Source organism: Myripristis murdjan, chromosome 9, assembly GCF_902150065.1.
Source record: "Myripristis murdjan chromosome 9, fMyrMur1.1, whole genome shotgun sequence".
Classification (NCBI taxonomy): domain Eukaryota; kingdom Metazoa; phylum Chordata; class Actinopteri; order Holocentriformes; family Holocentridae; genus Myripristis; species Myripristis murdjan.
The window spans coordinates 989,875-1,010,613 of NC_043988.1; the positions used below are offsets into that span (position 1 = coordinate 989,875).

Here is a 20,739-nt window from a genome sequence, read left to right on the forward strand (position 1 = left end):
TTTTACACTTACAAAATAAGTTTTACATAAGTCAGTCCTTACTATGCCTTACTTATTTACCTACTTTATAGTACCAGCTATTCCTCCAGTGGCTACATGAACCATATTAAAACTCACACATTTGCTACAAATGAAGTACAATTACCGACAGATTGCATTAAAATGAAGAGGAGTAATAAACACAAATCCATGACAAAACATGATAAAACTGGAAAAACAAATACAAAATTAACAGCTTCCAAAGAGCACATGCCACTTTGACCTCACTGTCAGTGTTTTTTTTTTTTTCTTTCTTATTAGCTCTCTCAGAAACGAGATTATACCTACATCATTATGTGTCTGTAAAAACAAATCTCTCACTTACCCATTCTCTGTTTAGTGACCAGCCCTGTCCACCTTTCCTATCTCTATTTTCAGCCTCACACTATTCACGGTCTTTGTTTCACCGTGTAAAGTGGAAACACTTTCCCTCGCCCATGCAGCTAATAAGTGGGAATGTGAAATTAGGCTTTTGTGAGTTTCTCTTTGAACCATGTAGCAGTTTTTATTGAGTATACTTTCAAATGCATAAACTGCCCCTTTGGCTGTTGCACAGTCTTTTGTATTCGGGTGCTGGGTATCAGCTTGTAAGTGTCATCAACTGCGATTGCAATGATGAAGTGTGAATATTCTTTTATTCATCAGCTTCAGGCGTGGCAGGCTGTGAAACTTGCCCTGCTCTGCCTTTACCAATCATTTTGAATGTTTGGTCCATTTACTACAGTTTACCCACATTTTACATTGCAACAAACCATTTTGCACATCTTGTCGGAATATTAAAGATTACACAACATATAATCAAAATGTCGATTTTCTAATTGGAATTTTGGGTTGAAATATCTACCGTATAATGTATAATGGAGTATTTTTTGCATTCTTAATATGCAAAATCCCTGGTATCGTCCTTTAAGGAGCTGCTAACTCTAAAAAAAAAAAAAAAAAAAAATTACAGTCAAATTAGTCTGGCTGTCTGTGGATGGGTTTAGTGTCCCATTATGGTCTAACTTGTGTTTCAGAGGCTTATTTACTATGACAAGAGTAAAATACTTAAAAATGTGTTCTTGACTCACAATAGACTGATGGACCAACTTTCTCTAACAGACTGCAGCACTTCATAATTCCTCTGTGCAATTTCATTAGAGGCAGCAACTATCTTTGGCTGCTTGAGCAGTATTCTTTTCCCTATACTTATTCTTTTTTGCCATAGAAATAGCCTAAAATTAAGGATTTTTTATTAACATATTGGTCAAAAGTTGTGTGCATGTGTGTTTATGTTCTCTCTCAGCGGACATCTCCAGGATGTGTGATGTGGATGTTTCCTCGGAACCCAGCAGTCCGACCCTGTATGGTGAGTCTTCAGACCAGTACTACCATGTGGACCGCTGGCAGAAACTACGCACTGCTGTTCGCAAACTGGAATTCTGGGAAAACTTCAGCGCAGAGCTTATCGGCAGTGGCTTCTTCTCCAAAGTCTACAAGGTATTCCTTCACCCCGCCCACCTTCATTGCCAGCCTACATGTGAGCTTCTATCAAAGCAATGCTTTGTTCCATATACTAATTGGAACATTCTTGCCATTCCGTGATTGGCCCACCAACATTGGAGACCATGGGGGTACAATAATCATCCCCCACTGAAATCTTACATAACTTGGACTAATCTGAAGCCAGTGCTGGCGCAAAACAAGGAGAAGTGAATTTCACACATTTAGGCTTTGTCCTTTGTGAAATGAGCTTGAAAGAGGCCACAGGAAGGATAAGTGGTTGGGATGAATCAAGATAAGAAAAGGCAAGACAAACGACTGTGGTTTTCTCTGTGTAAGTGGTCTGGGGTCCTATCACACTTTTTGAATCTACCTTATAAAGCTATACAAACTACAAAATCATACCATGGTCTAGGTGAATACTAGTTTCTGATTGGCTCTAGGGTGTGCATTAAAACAGTGTAAAGCCCACATATCCCAGCTCAACTTTAATCTAAATGTGTTCTGCATTCATATGCTGGCCATACAGTTAATTAATGTTTGCTTGTGTTAGCCATCAGCTGCCATCCCCATGCCCAATTTTTAAAGTAGGGATTACTTCAAACTATGGCCTTTTCCCCACCTGATATTAACATCCGTCTGGACAAATTGGTATACAAGATGATAGCCCTAAGTACAGCTGTAAACAGCAGCAACGCATCCTCATTGTGTCCTGAGCGATCAGATCTCAGGCATCCAGAGGTGGTGTGGAACACATCGCATTAGGGGTGTAAACAGACATTTGTCCCAGAATGCATTGAAGGACCATCTACTAACCTGACGTCCTCTGTCTTGTGCAGCCCAACATCGGTCAGACTGTCACTTTTCCAACAGAGCAAATATCTTACCTGTCAGCTGATGGATCAAATGTAAACTAAAGTGCAGGTCCGCTATAAAGCAGCTGGTTAATGAATAACAACTTCCCTTAACACGACATGAGTTCCCCTAAAAACATGATGGAAAATAAATTTGGGGTGGTCTCTAAAATTTGTATCGACAATATGCAGGGTTTTTGTTCCATATAAAACTTGGAGGCGGCAGCCTTTCACCTGCAAGAATAATTCAATAATCTTAGGTTGAACATGATAAGTGCATTGATGCTGGAGTTTTCTCTCTCTCTCTCTCTCTCTCTCTCTCTCTCTCTCTCTCTCTCTCTCTCTCTCTCAGTTACTTTGAATTTATTCATGTTAAATTGTTCATGCTGCCCATAAACAATGAACAGATCATTCCCGCGTTGCATCACATACTGCACATACACAGACCAAGGAACATGGATTTTCTTAATTTTTCTTAATATCTTGGATGAATAAAACATCAATCCATCAATCAATCAATGAATAAATAAGAAGAATGATAGGTCAAGACTAATTCAAATGGAACAGTACATTGGAAACATTCATTTCCCAACATTAAGGTGTCTCGTGAGTGTACTTGGTGCCAGACTTCCTTAGGCCAGTGTTCGATGATCAGCTGTTTCAGCAGACCTGAAACCGTCTGTACTGAACACTCAGGTGAACAGAGGGTCAGAGCTATCATCTGATCACCACCTGGTGGTAAGTTGGATCAAATGGCAGGGGAAGCTACCAGTCACACCTTGTAAATCTTCATGAGCCTGCTGGTGGTTTTAGTGAACAGATCATACGATCACAAATTGCCTAATTTATTCCGCAAGGCAACATGAATGTTGTCACAAAATTTCACAGCAGTGCTCTCTCTCAAAATATGGTAGTAATGATAATTTATTCAGATATTACTTGTATTTGGATAGACTTGACAGGGGAGTGTCTGATGATGGGAGTGACTTGATGAGTATAGATTTTTCTTATCTATGCTTTGTGTTTGAGTGTATATAAAAAATGCTACCCAATAAACACAAATTAACAAAAAGTCTGAAAAAAGTTCATAAGGCAAGAGTGAGGGCGAGTTGGTAAATTTACCTCAGATCTGTTAATTTTGTTATGAACAAAAATAACCTGAACCTCACCCCACCCTAAAGTTGGCAGCCCTGGCTTAACTTTGCACAACAATGCATACATTTTTAGACTCTCGGTTTTAATAGTTCAAACAATGACTAAAAGACATTTTCTTTAGGGAACGAAGACCTACATGGGGATGTTAGGCATAACCTATTAGTAAGAGGACTGGAGCCTAGTGACATCCAGTGTTGGCATTGGAGTAACCAAAATAGTGAGAGTGAGGCAGCAGGTTCCACAATGAAGGTATTTATTACCACAAGAACTTCCCCTTTAATAACAGCACATGGTGGTCTGTATTAATTAAATAAAACAGAAATGGATAACAAACAAATTAGATTAAATATTCTTTAACAAAGGACCTCATTTGCTCAGTAGAAATAAAAAAATGTATATATCTAAAAGCAATACTGCGGTTCAACACTGAACCAACTGGACATGAAGATATACATTCTGAAACTGGAGCAATGAGGAAACTCACTTCTGATGCACTTTGCAGGCAGAAGGGGATGATCTTGCTGGTGACAGAGCAAACAGAGCAATGTTACTTATGGGAGCACTGCTCAGACAGATTGATTACAGGTGTGGCCAGTTCACTCTAGATTGAAGGGGTGCTACTGATTGCTGCCCCCAGAGCTCAACACTAGCTGGGTTTCCATCCATAGATCCACCTATTTTTATTCGCATTTTCAGAAATTGCGAAAAAAAAAAAAAAAAAAAAACTTGGATGGAAACGCCAGGAATTCGAAAAAGGGCGGAAAATTCGCAAAAAAAAGTTTTTACGCTTGGAGGGGGTGGATTTCTCAGTGTATCGATAAAAGAAAATGCGACTTTTTGCTGTGGAAACAGGTTTTGCGAATAAACGATGACTGGACTGGATACCACGTCACACTTCTACGCTACAGTCTTATTATTAGTTATTATTATTATTATTATTATTATTATTATTAGTCTCTTATTCCTTATTTAGAATGGTTCGGTACGAAGTTAGCGCTGCCAAAATAGTAAGCAGACTTCTCCCAAGAGCCGACAAGTTCAGCAGGAATCTGTCCCTGATCAGCTGTTGAGTGTCAGCTGAGTGTTTGTTGTTGTTCAGTCGACACACAGACGCTATCTTATGGCATCATCTCACGGCGCACTCTCCTCTCAATAATCGCAAAACAAAACTAATGGAAACAGGCATAAATTCGCATTTTCTTTTGCGCATTTTGACAAAATTCGCTCAAAAATTTCAATATATTTGGATGGAAACCCAGCTACTGTCTTGAGACATGGAATGCTTTGTCTCTGTTTCAGGTGATGCACAGTACTACTCGGAAGGTGATGGTGGTGAAGATCTATAAGAATGATGTGGATCAGGACAGCATCGTACGAGAGATCAGCCTGCTGCAGAAACTTTCTCATCCCAACATTGTCAGGTAACATGTGCATCTCCCACTTATTCTTTTTTTTTTTCTTTTGAGACAATAGACAACACAGTTGGTTACAGTAACAAACAAGACAGTAAAGAGAATATGAGACAGACATGGTAAGTAAATAATAATTATAAAGTAATTTTTACTGTAATGAAATGTTTTGACTATTGCAACTGTCCTGTTGGTGTCTTATAAAGCCACGAGAGCTGGGCATGGCACAGTAATAAAAATGTTAGGGGGTGGGTTGGGGCAAATGAGTAAATGAAAGAAGTCTTGTACATGTATCAAAGTGTTTATGACATGAGGAAATCAGTGTTAAAGGTGCCATCAAAGTGTTTGATATTGTCGTTAAAACAATGTGAGATTCAAGGTTGGAAGAGCCAGTGGATATTTTGTTTTTTTCTTTTCAGTTTTGTTGCTTTTTTGGCAATGGTTAAAGATATAAGTATGAATGGTTTGAGTTGTTTGGGTATTTATAATGTGGAGATGTCACCATGCACTGCAGTGATGGGACATACAGGGATGCCAAGGCCAAGGATCGCTGATATTTTGCTTATGATGGTTTTGGATGTATGGGCACAGCCAAAGCCAAAGACAGCCAAAGTTGATGTACCTAAAAAATTATTATTAAATTTGTTTTGCCAATTAATGTCAGCTGATATGTTTTTATGTCTGCTGTCCATTTCTATTGGGATTTATACTGTTTTATGAAGTTTGTACCTTTTTTTTTTGCCTTGAGGGACTGTATCTGTAGGTATAGTAGATAAGGCTGCGGTTATTGAAGATTGTGGTGTCAATGCTTTTCCTTACGACTTCCTTACTTATTCCTTATAACTCTGGTACTTACAACTTTCTGAATGGATTTTCCTCAGTAACATAACACATGCAGTCTGTCTCTCTAACTCCTCTTTTTCTCTTCTTGAACATACGCATACACAATCACACACATTCTCCCACTTGCTATCATATTCTTACTCTTCTTTGCCCCCCCTCACACCTCACTTACATAATCTGCATTTCGACAAATGTTTATGTCTACTAAAGCTGCCGTACATTATCAGGGAACTCAAAATGAATTATAATAGACTTATAATGTCTAACTCCATAGTTAACTAATCAAAACATCATCATGATCATTCATGCCTGCAGCTATGATTCATAATAAGTTATACGTACTATATCTATAATTTCAGGTACATCAGCTGATGCGCTTCATAGTTAACCAATCATCATCTTAATTCAAAGCCCTTAAAATATGATGTCAGCTTACATAGACAGGTTGCTGTGTAGCTGCCTTGCCGCTGCTTCTCATGCTTAACAGTGTCACTTTAACCCACCTGCCGTGCTTCACTTGCATTACAGGTTACATAAGGTGTGAAGCCAGGCAGACATAATGTTTGCCCAAACAATCTTATTTGATCCATTTTGCAAGGTCACAACAGTGAGGTTATCACAGTGCGGTTTATCTGCTGTAGGTAGTGATGAAAGCAGCGGCACATACTGTTGGTGCCTGGTACACAGAATCCTGCTCAGTCTGCCTGGGCTATAATCAAGCACAATATGTATGTAAATGATGTTTGTAGAACCCATTGTTCCTAGCATCCATTGTTACAGTATTGTTCTGTTGGCTTTGGGAATAAACTGTAATAATCTATTAAGTCTGGATGGTAAAAGTGGGTCATGTAGAGCCAAGGCTGGGTTGAAATACCTTAGCAGTTGTGAAAAGTTATATTCAAAAATGTCTACTATATCTACTATCTCAGAAAAGCACAGCACTATAACAAAATGACTACAACATTAAAAGGAAGTGTTACATTATCTATCATTAAAACATGATAGTGACTTGATCCTTATTACAGTATTTTTATGTGAATAGCCTATAAAATGACTATTTTTTGTTTATTTGTGCCATGTGATTTAGTTAATAAAGAAAAGAAAATCTTTTTATGTCTCTGCATAGAGGGGTCTTTGTGTTTATTTGAATTAATAAAAATGAGAAGAATTTAAACATTAAAGATTTTTTTTTTTTTTAAGTGTTGTCCACATATCTGGAGATTCTTTTTAACCACAAAATTAATCATCTCTCTGTTATCTACAGTGCATTCAGAAAGTATTCAGACCCCCTTCACTTTTTTCACTTTTGTTATGTTGCAACCGGATGCTACAATTGTTTAAATTCATTTTTTTCTCTCATTAATCTACACTCAGAACCCCATAATGAAGGTATAAACAGAATTGTAGAATTTTTTATAAATTTATTATAAAGAAAAAACTGAAATATCACATTGACATAAGGATTCAGAGAGCCTTTACTCAGTACGTAGTTAAAGCAACTTTGGCAGCAATTACAGCCTCAAGTCTTTTTGGGTATGACGCAACAAGCTTTGCACACCTGGATTGGGGGATTTCCCAGCGTTCTCCTTTACAAATCCTCTCAGGCTCAGTCAGGTTGGATGGGGACCGTCGGTGGACAGCCATGTTCAGGTCTCTCCAGAGATGTAGGATAGGGCTCAAGTCAGGGCTCTGGCTGGGCCACTCTAGGACATTCACAGCGTTGTCCCTAAGCCACTCCTGTGTTGTCTTGGCTGTGTGCTTAGGGTCATTATCATGTTGGAAGGTGAACCTTTGGCCCAGTCTGAGGTCCTGATGTCTGTGGAACAGGTTTCATTGAGGATATCTCTGGACTTTGCTCCATTCAACTTCCCCTCAACCCTGACCCGTCTCCCAGTCCCTGCTGCTGAAAAACAGCCCACAGCCTGATGCTGCCACCACCATGCTTCACTGTTGGGATGGTATTGGGCAGGTGATGAGCAGTGCCTGGTTTCCTCCAGACATAACATTTGGCATTGAGGCCAAACAGTTCAATCTTGGTTTCATCAGACGAGAGAATCTTGTTTCTTTCAGTCTGAGACTCATTCAGGTGCTTTTTTGCAAACTCCAAGTGGGCTTTCATGTGTTTTGCACTGAGGAGAGGCTTCTGTCTAGCCACTCTGCCATAAAGCCCAGAGCAGTGGAGGGCTGCAGTGATGGCTGTCCTGGAACTTTGTCCCATCTCTTGGTAACCTTTTTTTTTTTACAAAGGCCTTTCTCCCACGATTGCTGAGTTCCAGCTCATGGAAGACTCCTGGTTGTGCCAAACTTCTTCCATTTGACAATCATGGAGGCCACTGAGCTCTTGGGAACCTCCAGTGCAGCAGGATTTTTTTTGTAGCCTTCACCTGATCTGTGCATTGCAACAATCCTGTCTCTGAGATCTGCAGGCAGCTCCTTTGACCTCATGGCTTGGTTTGTGCTCTGATATGCATTGTCAGCTGTGAGGCCTTCTATAGAGAGGAGTGTGCCTTTCCACATCATGTCCAATCAGTTTAATTGATCACAGGTGGACTCTCAAGGCTGAATTATGCTTCCGCGTAGGAAGAGCGTACGGAGGTTGTGTGAAGCTTACGGGGGTTGTGCGACCGCCGCAGAGCCTTGCCGCGCGCCTCCCAAAAATTGTAACTACGCGGACCCTCCGCAGCCCCACAAGAGCTGTGATTGGTCCGCCGAAGTACACTATTTCCGACATTTCGTTGCAACCGGCATCACATTCCTGTTGTTGTGCCGTCAGCGCCGTTTTTTTTTTTTTTTTTTTTTTTTTTTTAAAAACTGTTGTGTCTCGACTCGTCGGTTGTGTTTGAAAACTTTGGAGAGTGCCCGCACCAATACGACTCGTCCACTCGCCACAGAAGAGCAGCGACCATACGTCACAGGGTCTACGTTGGTGGGAGGAGAATTGCTCTGTGTGTTTGCAGAGGTATGTTGGACACACACGCGCTGCGTAGGAAATGCGTGCTTCGCACAACCCCCGTACGCTCTTCCAACGCTGAAGCATAATTCAGCCTTAATTGAGGTGTAGAAACATTTTAGCAACAATCAAGAGAAATGGGAGGCACTTCAACTAAATTTCAAGTGTTGTTGCAAAGGGTCTGATTATGTATGTCAATATCACATACGTTTTTCCTTTTTAATAAATTTGCAAATATTTCTAAAATTCTATTTTCACTTTGTCATTATAGGGTACTGAGTGTAGATTAATGAGAGAAAAAAATGAATTTATAAGATTGTAGCATCAGGCTGCAACATAACAAAAGTGAAAAAAGTGAAGGGGCTTAATATGTAACACAGTTATATATTAAAAACTGTGTTTCCTCTGTTTGTAGATATCTGGGAATATGTGTGAAGGAAGACAAACTCTACCCCATCTTAGAGGTGAGTCCTAGTTGTTTTTTTTATCAGTTATGAGTCATTGCTCTGAATGTTCGTAAGCAGGCTTTGTTCTGATTGTGGAAAAAGCAACAGAACTGATAATGACTGATGAAGTGTTTAGTCAGGCCATTTCACTCAGGGAAACGTGTAATGACACCTGGGTTGAATAATGTTTGTAGTGTTAATATTATTGTTTGCCACTTATTTATTTACATAGGTAAGGGCAGGTTTGATGCTGTGTATGATCTGATATGTGTTGGTTGTTTCAGTATGTGAATGGAGGCTGTCTGGAGGAACTTCTGGCCAGAAAAGACATTCCCCTCTGCTGGAGAGAGAAGGTGGATCTGGCCTGTGATATTACCAGAGGCATGATTTACCTGCACTACAAGAACATCTACCACAGAGACCTCAACTCCAAGGTAAGAACCCCGACCACTGACCACACACTAATGGTCTACGTCTGCATGTTTCACTGTGCAGTGTTTGTGAATGGATCACATGCTGGGACGTCACTACTTGGAAATCATACAGTGACAGTGAGAAGTCCACTTTAACTCTCCTATTACAAATGCATCCTGTCATTTCTCAGCTTGGGGAAATCTGACACGTTTATTTAAGTAATGTAGAATGGAGCAGTGCAAGGTAAGGATGGGTATCCTGTGTTTCCCCTAGATTTTTTTTTCAGGTCAGATGGAAAGCCACTCGAAGCTACCGCGTACATAGTGTTATCAAACAGGGTCAGGGTACAATTGTCATGTCAGTCAGGGCTACAGAGAGTCTTTGCATGCATGGGGAAGTTAGTAAACTGGGGAACTGGGGTATGAATTTTTTAACACTGTTTGTCAAGAAAAGGATATGACATCAAAGCAAGTCCTTGGGTAGAGCAAAAACCCTCTGGCTCCCCGGTAGCTCACATGACAGAGTGCATACCACTTAACAAAGCTGTGTCCTTACGACAGCAGCCTGGGTTCAAATCTGAGACAAGACCATTTGCTGCATGTCATCCCCTCTCCCCTCGCCTTTCCTGTCTCTCCATTGTAACCATCAAATAAAGCAGAAATGACAAAAAAATTGAAAAATAAAACACCCTCTGTCAAGTGAAAACTACAAACAAACACACAAACTGTAATATTTCATTTGATTTTTCCATTGTCCACCAACAATTTTTTTATCCAATAGAAAAATGCAGGATAATGCTTTGGGGTTGAGTGAGCAATGAACATGCTAAAAATGACTAAGTGGAGCTCTGAAATGGCTCCAGTGGGAACTGGGGAATTTAAACTCAGCACTCCCTTTGTGCTAGTTTCTTCTTTGATTTATCATCCCTCTGCATATAGTGAATAGTGAATGCTTTTAGCCATAGCCATAGTTGGACCAAAGTGTGCAAAAATTTGCTTCAACATCTTTGTTCCATAGAAAACTACTCAAAGGCCAAATAAAAAACATACTTCATGTTTGCAACTCACGCCCACATGTTGGCATGGGTTCACATGTAGTGAAATAGCAAGGCTAGCCCACAGAATTGCCACTTTGGGCATGTTGATCTGTCATATATTGCATCATCACATTTTTTTTTATCATGAAGAGTAAAGATTATTTGATGGGCAAAATCAGATGTGACTATGCTCTCACTCAGGATTCTGCTTTGTAGTGCTGTGGAATGCTGCTGGCACAGCTGCCAGGCCCTGGAACAGAAAAGCAAAGGCCCCTCCCAGGCTATGTTCCCCCCACATCACAAATTGTACTCTGTGGTTTGTTTTAGCCCATTTAGGTACCAGATGGTGTGAGCTGGAACCTTAGGCCAAGTAATTCTCTTTGAGCACCAATAACTTTAGACAGTCAAAGTGAAAAGTTTTGAAAGGCAAATTTTATACTTTCCTTTGAGGGAAATTCAGTTGTTGTGATGTGAACAGTCTAACCCATCTGGCACTCAATGCAGCTTCAAGTAACACACTGAAATCTGTAAAACAAACAAACAAACAAACAAACAAACAAAAACACACACAAGTTGCTTTAGGTCTAGTTACATATTAAAAAACTGGCGTAGCCCTCTGAAACATCAGTTTTCTCTTTTATGGCAAACTGATGCCAACAACCCAGTTTACACATATGGTTGTCCTAGCCACACATAATACTGTGTGTGTGTGTGTGTGTGTGTGTGTGTGTGTGTGTGTGTGAATGCGGAGGTATGGTCAGTGTGTCCTGGTTGCCAGGCTTCACAGAAGTAATGGCTGGTGATGCGGCAACATGACAGTAGGACCATTGTGATGTTAATAGACTGACACTGAGTGCTGTTGCTGTACACACACACACACACACACACACACACACGCATGCAGACTAGCTTTTGTGTGAGAAACCCAGGGCCTCTTTCCATGCAACCAACCCTCTTACCATATGTATGTCACCCTGAGGCACAGGCCAGTTTGGTGGTCTCACTTAACCCTAGTCACATAGTGACCATTTCTTATTTTGTAATTGGATTAAAAGAGAGAATCCTTGATAGATGCATAAAATTAGCTAATGTCATGGTGTTAACCTTATATTTATTAATAATGCTATAAAATAACAAGGGTGATGGGGTGTTTTCATAAGGCTGAACCAGGTGTGATAATCTCTGCTATCCATATGGACATGAACTGTGATCCCATGTCACAGCCCATTGTACTGTGACAGAGATAATTATGTGAAAACCTTTAACCTAACCTTGCATTTTCTTCATAGAGAAAAGCTGGATCCAGAATTCTATTCTGACAAATTTACAGTTGTTATGTCAGACTGTTCTAATCATAAATATGAGTTTTATAGTAGCACAGGTGTCAGCCATCACTCCCAGCAAGCCACTCCCCAGATCCCAGCAAACAAACATTCAAGAGATTGGTCTTGAGAGCTCGGGGCCATCATAACCCCCTCCTTTAGAGCCAGGTCCCACTTCAGACCCTTATACAAAAGAAACATTAAGCACAAATAAAATAAGTTTGCACCAGACAATTTTCTGATCTCCAATAATCTTAACATCCAGTGAAATCAGCTCTTATTTACACCAATAACCCTATCAACACACACACACACACACACACACACACACACACACAAACACACACACACACACACACAAAAAATGCTATCACCTCCCAATACCTCCTACCCTGTCCCAGTCTTCACTGCCCAGCAACCTTGGCCCTTTGCATGATTTGGATTTTGAAGTGAACGCAATAAGGTTCATGTGTTATGGTCAGTAAATACCACCAAGTGTCACAGCCTGCCCTGTAACTTTCGTGCTGTTGCAATATTTTTCCATCCACCCCACCACCGTCTCATTCACTGGCCAGCCACCCCCCCTCATCAGCCTGATCACTGCCTCCTGGTCTCCCAGCTGCTCCTCACTGCCAATCAAGACAGTATATATATACCTCTCTGGTTCATTCACTCGTTGCCATATGTTTATGCTTAATGCCTGACTTTCCAGCACTCATCTCCGGACTGACTTCCCAGTTTTCACTCAGCTCATCTCTGACCATGTCTCTTATCTCTGCCCCGTTAAACGCTATTGCCTTCTGTTCCTGACTACAAGATTTGCCTGTATGTTTCCTGGATCTCATATGCATCTACAAGCTTCTGCTTCCGATTGCCGTTCACCCTGTTTGTGAATCATCAGTCATCACAGACTCTCAGAGTAAGAATCATCCAGCCTGTGTGAGCGCTTCTGGAGTGCACATGCTTACCTGCTGGCTCCGTTGTCCTCCATCTATCTCCGACTTCCCGTCTGCCTGCTCCTTCCTAGTTTGTCTGCCCTGCTGCCTACTTACCTGTTACTGGACCTGCTGCCTGATGACAATGAACTCTGCCCGCTTCTAAACGGTATCGTTGCCCTCCCTCATTCTGTTACCTGTAAAGTCAACTTTTGCAACTAGTTTCACTTACCTTTTCATTGGCTTGGTTTCCGCTATCCCAAACTCTGGATTACTGGACTGTGAGTGCAAGCTCAGCCAACCCGTTCCATGCCGCCAGCGCTGATTTCTGGACTTTTCCCCTAAGAACTCATTCTGCTTTCAAAACTGAGGACTGTTCACACTCACCTGTAATCTGATGCTACTTACCTGCAACCCATCTCCCCTGTGATAAATTCAGTAAAAGTCAGAATGAACTTTTCTATTGGTGTAGTATGCCTCAACGTGGCCCTATTCACACCAGTTCATTACACAAAGAAGAGCCTGACCAAACATTAACATCAAAATGTTGAAGGGCCTAAATGAGAATGGATCATTGAATGTAACAGAAAATGCCTATTTGCATAAATGGGACAAACCTCCCCTTTCCCCACAACCTTAGCCAAATAAGTTACTGTGGCTTTCACAGACTCGCAGTTGGACATGGTGATAGTCAAGTGTCCCCATATGTGTTTGATTTTTATCATGCCTAAATCTTTCCTTAATTGCTTGGTGTGTGCATGTGGAAAAAGTCAAAACTTGACAGGAATATTCAACAGCTAGTGAAAAGTAGTTGGCAGAGGGAGGAGGAAGAGGAGGGGGACAGGACATTTAGAAATGTCTGTGGTCAGATAACCACAGACTTAACATGCTCTGTTTACTTGCTAGCTAGTTAACGTTGCAGTGACAGGTAGCCTAGTCTCTGAAGATTAGCAAAGCTAACCTCCAGCTCTATATCAAGTCACAGAGCTCCATGGTTTAAAAAAATCATGTAGTCTGGCCCTGGCTCAGGTGGGTTCAAGTCATTCTCCACAAATCCAGTTAGTATAACGTTTGAACCTGTTAAGCTTTGGTGCCCTCGCAGTCACACAGAATCAACCATTCTTGCACATTCTTCAGTGGCTCTGCAAGTAACCTGAATTGAAGTCAAAGCTCTCTTACAGTTGAGACTTTTTTTTTTTTTTTTTTTTTGGTCATTGGCACTACAAGCCACTTTTTCCGATCAGTATGCATAAACGCTTTCCATTTTTGTTGCTGAAAACTGTTGCTTTTCTTGGCAGAGAGGTGACGGGCCAGGGCTAAATTTAGTGGTGAGGTCTGGGACTGAAGTTTTCCCAAGGCAAGTCTCATAATGACAGGCTACTGAATGGAAAAGGCTTTCCAGATGCTGAGACGTCACAGACACACACACACACATACGCAAACAGCATCACGTACATACACCACATACACAAAATCGGATTTTATCATGTATTTTAATATAACCACACCCATCTAAGATTTAGTATTTCATCCAGGCCGTTCCCATCCTCATGCTTGCTTGCACATGTGGAACTGGTGAGCCATAGCTATGGTTAGCTAAGTTAAATTACTGTAACTAAGGTAGGTTAGGTGGAGATTGTCTGGGGAGGTAAAGTGAGCATGCGTGGCAGCAATACATGTGTATTAAGACATGTTTGGACTGAAACTGCCACTAAACGTCCTTGAGGACCGGTTGTTTCATTTGTCTTGAATGGATGGGGTCTACTTTATTTGATAGTGACAGTAGACTGAAACAGGAAAGGCAGGGGAGAAAGAGGAGGTGACCTGCAGCAAAGGAGTCGGGTCAGAGTCAAACCCAGGATGTGGTAAGGACTGAGCTTTGATGCATGGTATGAGCACTACCAGGTGAGCTACCTGAGTGCCCCCGAACTGATTTTAACAAATGAGATCACACCACCAGGAGCAGCGTGGAAGACAGATTTTTTTCCTCAATGCATTTAGTTTGGATCAGACTGTGTACAACTGTGATTTGTCAGAATTTTGAAGGAAAGTAGTTACCCACAGAAGCTTTAAGGGTCCAACGTGGTTAAATGTTGAACATGTGTGTTTTGTAAATTTAAAAGAAAAGTTACAGTTCACATATTAACATTTGTGATTAATTTGACCTTGACAGCTGTAATTACACCTGCATCACACACACACACACACACACACACACACACACACACACACACACAAACTGGATTTGTGGTAATGCAACAGAGCAGCTCTTCCATTGTCTTCCTGTCATCACATCTCCAGTCCTCAAGCTATTACTAAACTATACGAACACTCAGCATGCCATAATTTGCCATCATCCACTATAAATTTGATACATGGGGTTGACTCTGTCTTTGATGTGATGGAGTTTCCTCTCTGATAACAGCGGGTCAAGTTATTACAATTACTATTATTGTTAGGCTAACCAGTTTAACCCCTAGGCTTGGAAGTGGTTCTATTGTGTGCCGAGCTGTCCATCAGCAGCGTGGGTGGGATCTAAATTATTTAGTTTGTGGGGAAGGCACTGACCCTTTGAATACTGGATAAGCTCCAGAACCTGGGTGTCAAATTATTGGTGTTTACTGAATGGGAGCAGATATCAACTACTTGTCCATTATCATACATATATATTTTTAAAAAGGAAATTAATAAATACTTCTGAATACATACATACATACATCCACCAAGTACATTAAATGCAGACATAGATAGACAAATAAGACAATACAAGAATAAACTGAGAAAATCACAGCAGCAGAATTGGTGATGCACAGTCCTATTCTGCCCTCTGCTGGCAGTATGTCACTGTTGTAGTAAACTGCTGTACAGAAATCCACTTTAAGTCATGATTGGCAATAATTTATGTCGTTCATATCTGTACCCTGGGCTTTTAGTTAGGTTGATTATTTTAGGTCACCATCTTCAAAATTCACTATTTCTTGATTTGATTTGATTTGATTTGATTTGATTTGATTTGATTTGATTTGATTTATGGGGGCGGGGGGTGGGGGCATTTTCTAATTTTCTTGTCATTTTCTTGTTTTACTAATGAAAATTTTTTTGGTCATTTCGGTAACATGCTCAACACCTTTTTCCTCATGATTTTGAAAGAAAGTAAGTTTTAAGGGGTTAAATGCATTGTAAAACACAAGAAATAACACCAGCATTACTGATCTTACATTTACATATCATTTTAATTACAATTAAACCTTTTTAATTATAATTATACATTGCATGTCACTTTCAGTGCATTATGTAAAATAAACTGTAATTGGCAGGCATCTACACCTAATGAAACTAGAATTACAAATGAACTGCATTACAAAATCTGATGCTGCAATGACATTTTGGTTATATTAAAAATCAATTAATCAATTAAAAATACATTACAATTTGTTATGAAATTTTGTTATTTGTTATGATGAAATGTGTTTTTCAAGCTTTATTTAACCAACTAATTAGAGATATGAATGAACATTTAAGGCAGTAGAAATATGAATCTACATATATCATATCTATGTGATAAATAAATGATTAAATTGATTATCATTAATATCCTAAATCCCTACATTTAAATGTTTACCCATTCTCTGTATTTTTTGATGTTGTTTAACTAGTCATGTTGTTTGTGTTTCTCCAGAACTGTTTGATCCGGGTCACATCTCGGGGTCGGGAGGCTCTGGTGACAGACTTCGGTCTTGCCAGGGAGGTAGTGGAGCCACCAGTCCAAGACCCTGGCAGGAAGCTCTCCCTGGTGGGCTCTGCCTTCTGGATGGCCCCCGAGATGCTCCGAGGAGACCCTTACGACCGCAAGGTACAGGACATTCTGCTTTCTAATGCACAAACTCCACATTTCCAGACACAGGTTTTTGTGATTGCCACACCACACATTTGTTCCAAAGTCTGAAAACTGCCCCGACAATCCTAGAGATCATGTGGCAGCAGTTTAGCTGACATTATTGGTAAATAGAAAGACCGGAATTTCCAATTGTTTTAGCAAAATTAAGAGGAAATACGTGACCACAAAGAGTTGTGAATGCAAGTCACAAAATTTTAAGGTTGTGTCTATATGGTTCACATTGTCAGCCAAACTCAGTAAAGCTTACTTCACTTTCTTTTGTCAGTTGAGACTTTAGTGTTCCTCCCTTCATCTGTCAGTTTTGCATAGTGCACCTTTAAGTATTAAATTATGATGTCACCCTGAATATTGACAAGGGATTAAAAGCGGTGAGTTTAAAACAGTGATAAAATAATCATCTTTTTGTATCGCAACAATTTGTAGTGAGTTATAGTGAAATTAAACTATTTCTCATTTGATTTCATATGAGGACCCACTGGAAGACGTTAAAGGACTGCTGAAGCTCCCCAGACCCCACTTTGAAAACCACAGCTCTAGACAACATGACTTGTCAGCAAATTTAATATGCTCCATGTAATAGATTTTGAGAGATGCCATTCTGGACCTAAATGCTGACCAACCAACCAACTGACTGACACAGTGACCTTCCGAGAACCTTTATTTGTATAACACTTTCCTAAACAGGGTCTGCAATGTGTCATGCAAAGAATGAATGATTATATAAAACAAGCCAGTGAAAACAAATGATAAAAGCCAAAATCTGAGAATGAGAGATGTGCTAGAGAGTGGGATTAACACACTGCTGCATTTTATTTTACCGGCAGGTGGATGTTTTCTCCTTTGGGATCGTACTTTGTGAAATCCTGGCCAGGATCCCTGCTGACCCGGAGATTCTACCCAGAACACAGGTAAAGCTCACCATCCTCACCAATAACTAACCACAGCAGAAAGGACAAAGGTGGCTGCTTACTTTAATGCAGCATAGAATTTCTCACATGCCATCAAATGCACTTTGACATAGTCTATTCCATTTAAGTGTAGCGGAGTCTGTCCAGTGAACTGCCATGCACAATACCCCTAACAGACCCTGTGTCTGTTAGGCCTAAATGGAATGGAACCTTCATTAATATCATTAGGAACACTTCTGCTTACCCTGCTATTTCATGTGAAAATGGCTGCTGTGAAAAGGCTCTGTTCATTCCATGTTGTGAAAATGACACTGTGCTGCCCCAAAGATGGCACATGGATGAGTTGGAAATGACACTTTCTATTAGGTGACTAATGAAACATGTACTTACTTCACGCAAAGGTGAATTTTCATTTATGTCTGTGTTGATGTATTTCAGGACTATGGGCTGGATGTGAATGCGTTCAGGGAGCTGGTGGTTGGTTGTCCTCAGCGTGTTTTGGAGTTGGCAGCCAGCTGCTGTCTGGTAAGTAGGTAGCGTTACAGTAAAGAGTAAAGGCTACATGTAAACACAGTAACAGAAATACAAGGTCACTGCATTGCCCTAGCCTTGCCATGGCCTTTTCAGCAAAATACAGAGTAGGGAAGTATAGAAAGTATAGTATAGAAATGATATACAAGTTTAGAAATCCTTCTACATGCCTTTATAATGCTCTGGATGTGGTAAAGTGTTACTGGAGCCCTTTATTACACTTATTATGGCATTGTGTAAGTCAATTATAATTTGTGTAATTATTAGGGATGTAACAATTCACTCAACTCACGATGCGATATGATTCACGATGAAGGGTTGACGATTCACGGTGCGATGCCATACAATACGATTCATGATGGAGGGTTGACGATTCATGATGTAATGCGATTTTATCATGATTTCCTTAACATGAACTTGAAGACAAATTATATAGCCAAGAAATATTTTTTATTTTAAAATGAAATCTTTTGAAAAACCACTTGGTGTACATCAGAAATTTACATTAGGTTCTCAATTCTCAGTTAACACAGCAGCTGCCAGTTGGAATTATATTTCGCCATAATACAAAAGAAAACTGTAAAATACTGCACTGGAAAACATGCATTTATCATAAACTGTACCTAAGAGGAACTATAAGTGCAAGTGCACATAAAACCGTTCTATAAGTTTCACTGCAATAGCTGCTAGCTGGAATTATATTCCACCTTAATATTGCAAATAAACAGCAAAATTTCTGAGAGTAATTGTTGAGGGGGACATGAAAAAAATTGCTGTCTGGCACGACTGTACCTCCCTCTTTCTCTCTTACGCTCCTTTGAAATTTGCCCTACAGTGTTGAGCCCTCAGCATGTTCATATGTTTTAAATAATGCTATTAAAAGCAATAATCCTCTAACCAAATTTCTTTGCTCACTGTTCTATTGTTTCACTAACAAAAAGCTAACACTGCACCACATTAAAACACACAAAACTTGCTGTTCTTTGCTCAGTACATTTACAACTATAATTCTAGGTCTGCTGAACCATAAAAATACCTCTACAAATACAAAATACAAATGTCCAAATGTTACAAATTATTTTGAAAGAATTAGGAAAATGTATCCTTTTCTCCAAGAGACAATTTATGTTTTGATCCTGAAGTCTTTAAAATGCTGACAAATCTGACACAAATCAAACATGACTTCTGAGGGTTATTATATAGCTGTGTCCAGTGCCAAATACATGTTTGAGAATAAACAGAATTGAGATACCAGACACTTAGATTATACAGTATGATGAGTGTGAGCTGTTAATCAGAACTTTTGATCGTTTTTTGCTGTTTTAAAATTGTAAAGTTACAGTTGCAATTTTCTCCACTGGAGGAGAGATGGCTGGTGTTTTTGTAGTATGAGTTTACCTTGACAGCTAAAAATAATCCCTTAACACACATTTTGCTAAAGCATTAGCATATGCAGCTGATGAAGCCGTCTAATGAAGATCAGTGTAGTGTTGTCCTTTAAGGGCTTCACTGACATCCACTGTCTTTTCTAATTCCAGGTGGAGGCCTTCAGACGACCAGCATTCTCCGAGTTGCTGGATGAGTTAGGGGAGGTAGCTGAAACCCTGGAGCTGCCACCAAAGTCTGATCAGACCACTTAGCCGAGCAGCTTGAGCTGACACCCCATCTTGCCTGAACCAGTGCAGGACCATCCAGTCAATGGCTGCTGCTTCGGCCATGTGTGGCATTAATCTCCTCCATTGCACAATGGATGAAGGTGATTGAACTGGGATGTGCTAGATTGTTGCACTGATGAACCAACTAGATGGACTTAAATTCTTTTTGGAGAGCAGTGGAAACGCTCCTCAATGTGTATAGACACTTGACCTGTTCACATGCATTTGTGTACAGATGTATAACTTTGGTAGTTTTACTTACAGAGGTGAATTTGTTTCACTGTGTTTTGTTTGGGGTTTTTCTCTTGGCTGCATGTCTTATTTTACTAAAGTGTCTTAGTCTCTGTTCCTTCTCCTGTGGTTTTGTTTTGCAAATGATGACACAGATTATCGAATCTGTTAATGTCTTTCGTGGCTCTCTTATCAGCTTTCGTTTTCCTTTCAATTTACTTAGGCCAGAGCTCTCTATTAATGCCTCTCCGAAAGGAAATTGCTTCTGTTGGTCAGCTGAGCAGGGGCTTTTTACAGGGACTTCAGTTTCCCGTACTGTACATCATAAAAAAAAAAAAAAAAAAAAAAAAAAGCTACTTTATAAAATATGTATAAAATATACAGCAACTTAAGATGAGATGGTTGTTTTACAAGGGAACCTTGAAGAGAACCCTAACTCTGTTTCTCTTGAAATATGAAAACAACCTTTAACTTAAGTAGTGCGGAAAGTAGGGAAAGACCTTTTTTAGGCCTTTAGACTTCTTTGAGCTTGACTACCCTGCATTTTTGTGTCATGCAGCAGGATTTTGACAAGCTCAAGGGACCAACATGAAGAGATGAGATTTTCAGTTTAGGATAACGTGCACACTTG

General features: G+C 40.1%; 1 protein-coding gene across 3 annotated transcripts in view; it reads left to right on the forward strand.

The window, feature by feature from the left end:
* The window catches only part of LOC115365738 (dual specificity testis-specific protein kinase 1), a 54,003-nt gene extending 33,542 nt beyond the window's left edge, over positions 1-20,461 (forward strand). For all 3 annotated transcript variants that reach the window (XM_030060874.1, XM_030060875.1, XM_030060873.1), the window contains 8 exons: positions 1,325-1,518; positions 4,830-4,951; positions 9,148-9,196; positions 9,463-9,612; positions 16,565-16,738; positions 17,608-17,691; positions 18,130-18,216; positions 19,761-20,461. In XM_030060874.1, the coding sequence (XP_029916734.1) occupies positions 1,325-1,518; positions 4,830-4,951; positions 9,148-9,196; positions 9,463-9,612; positions 16,565-16,738; positions 17,608-17,691; positions 18,130-18,216; positions 19,761-19,862 (962 nt within the window). In that variant the 3' untranslated portion in view covers positions 19,863-20,461. The remainder of the gene's footprint in view (positions 1-1,324; positions 1,519-4,829; positions 4,952-9,147; positions 9,197-9,462; positions 9,613-16,564; positions 16,739-17,607; positions 17,692-18,129; positions 18,217-19,760) is intronic.
* The last annotated feature ends 278 nt before the right edge of the window (positions 20,462-20,739 follow it).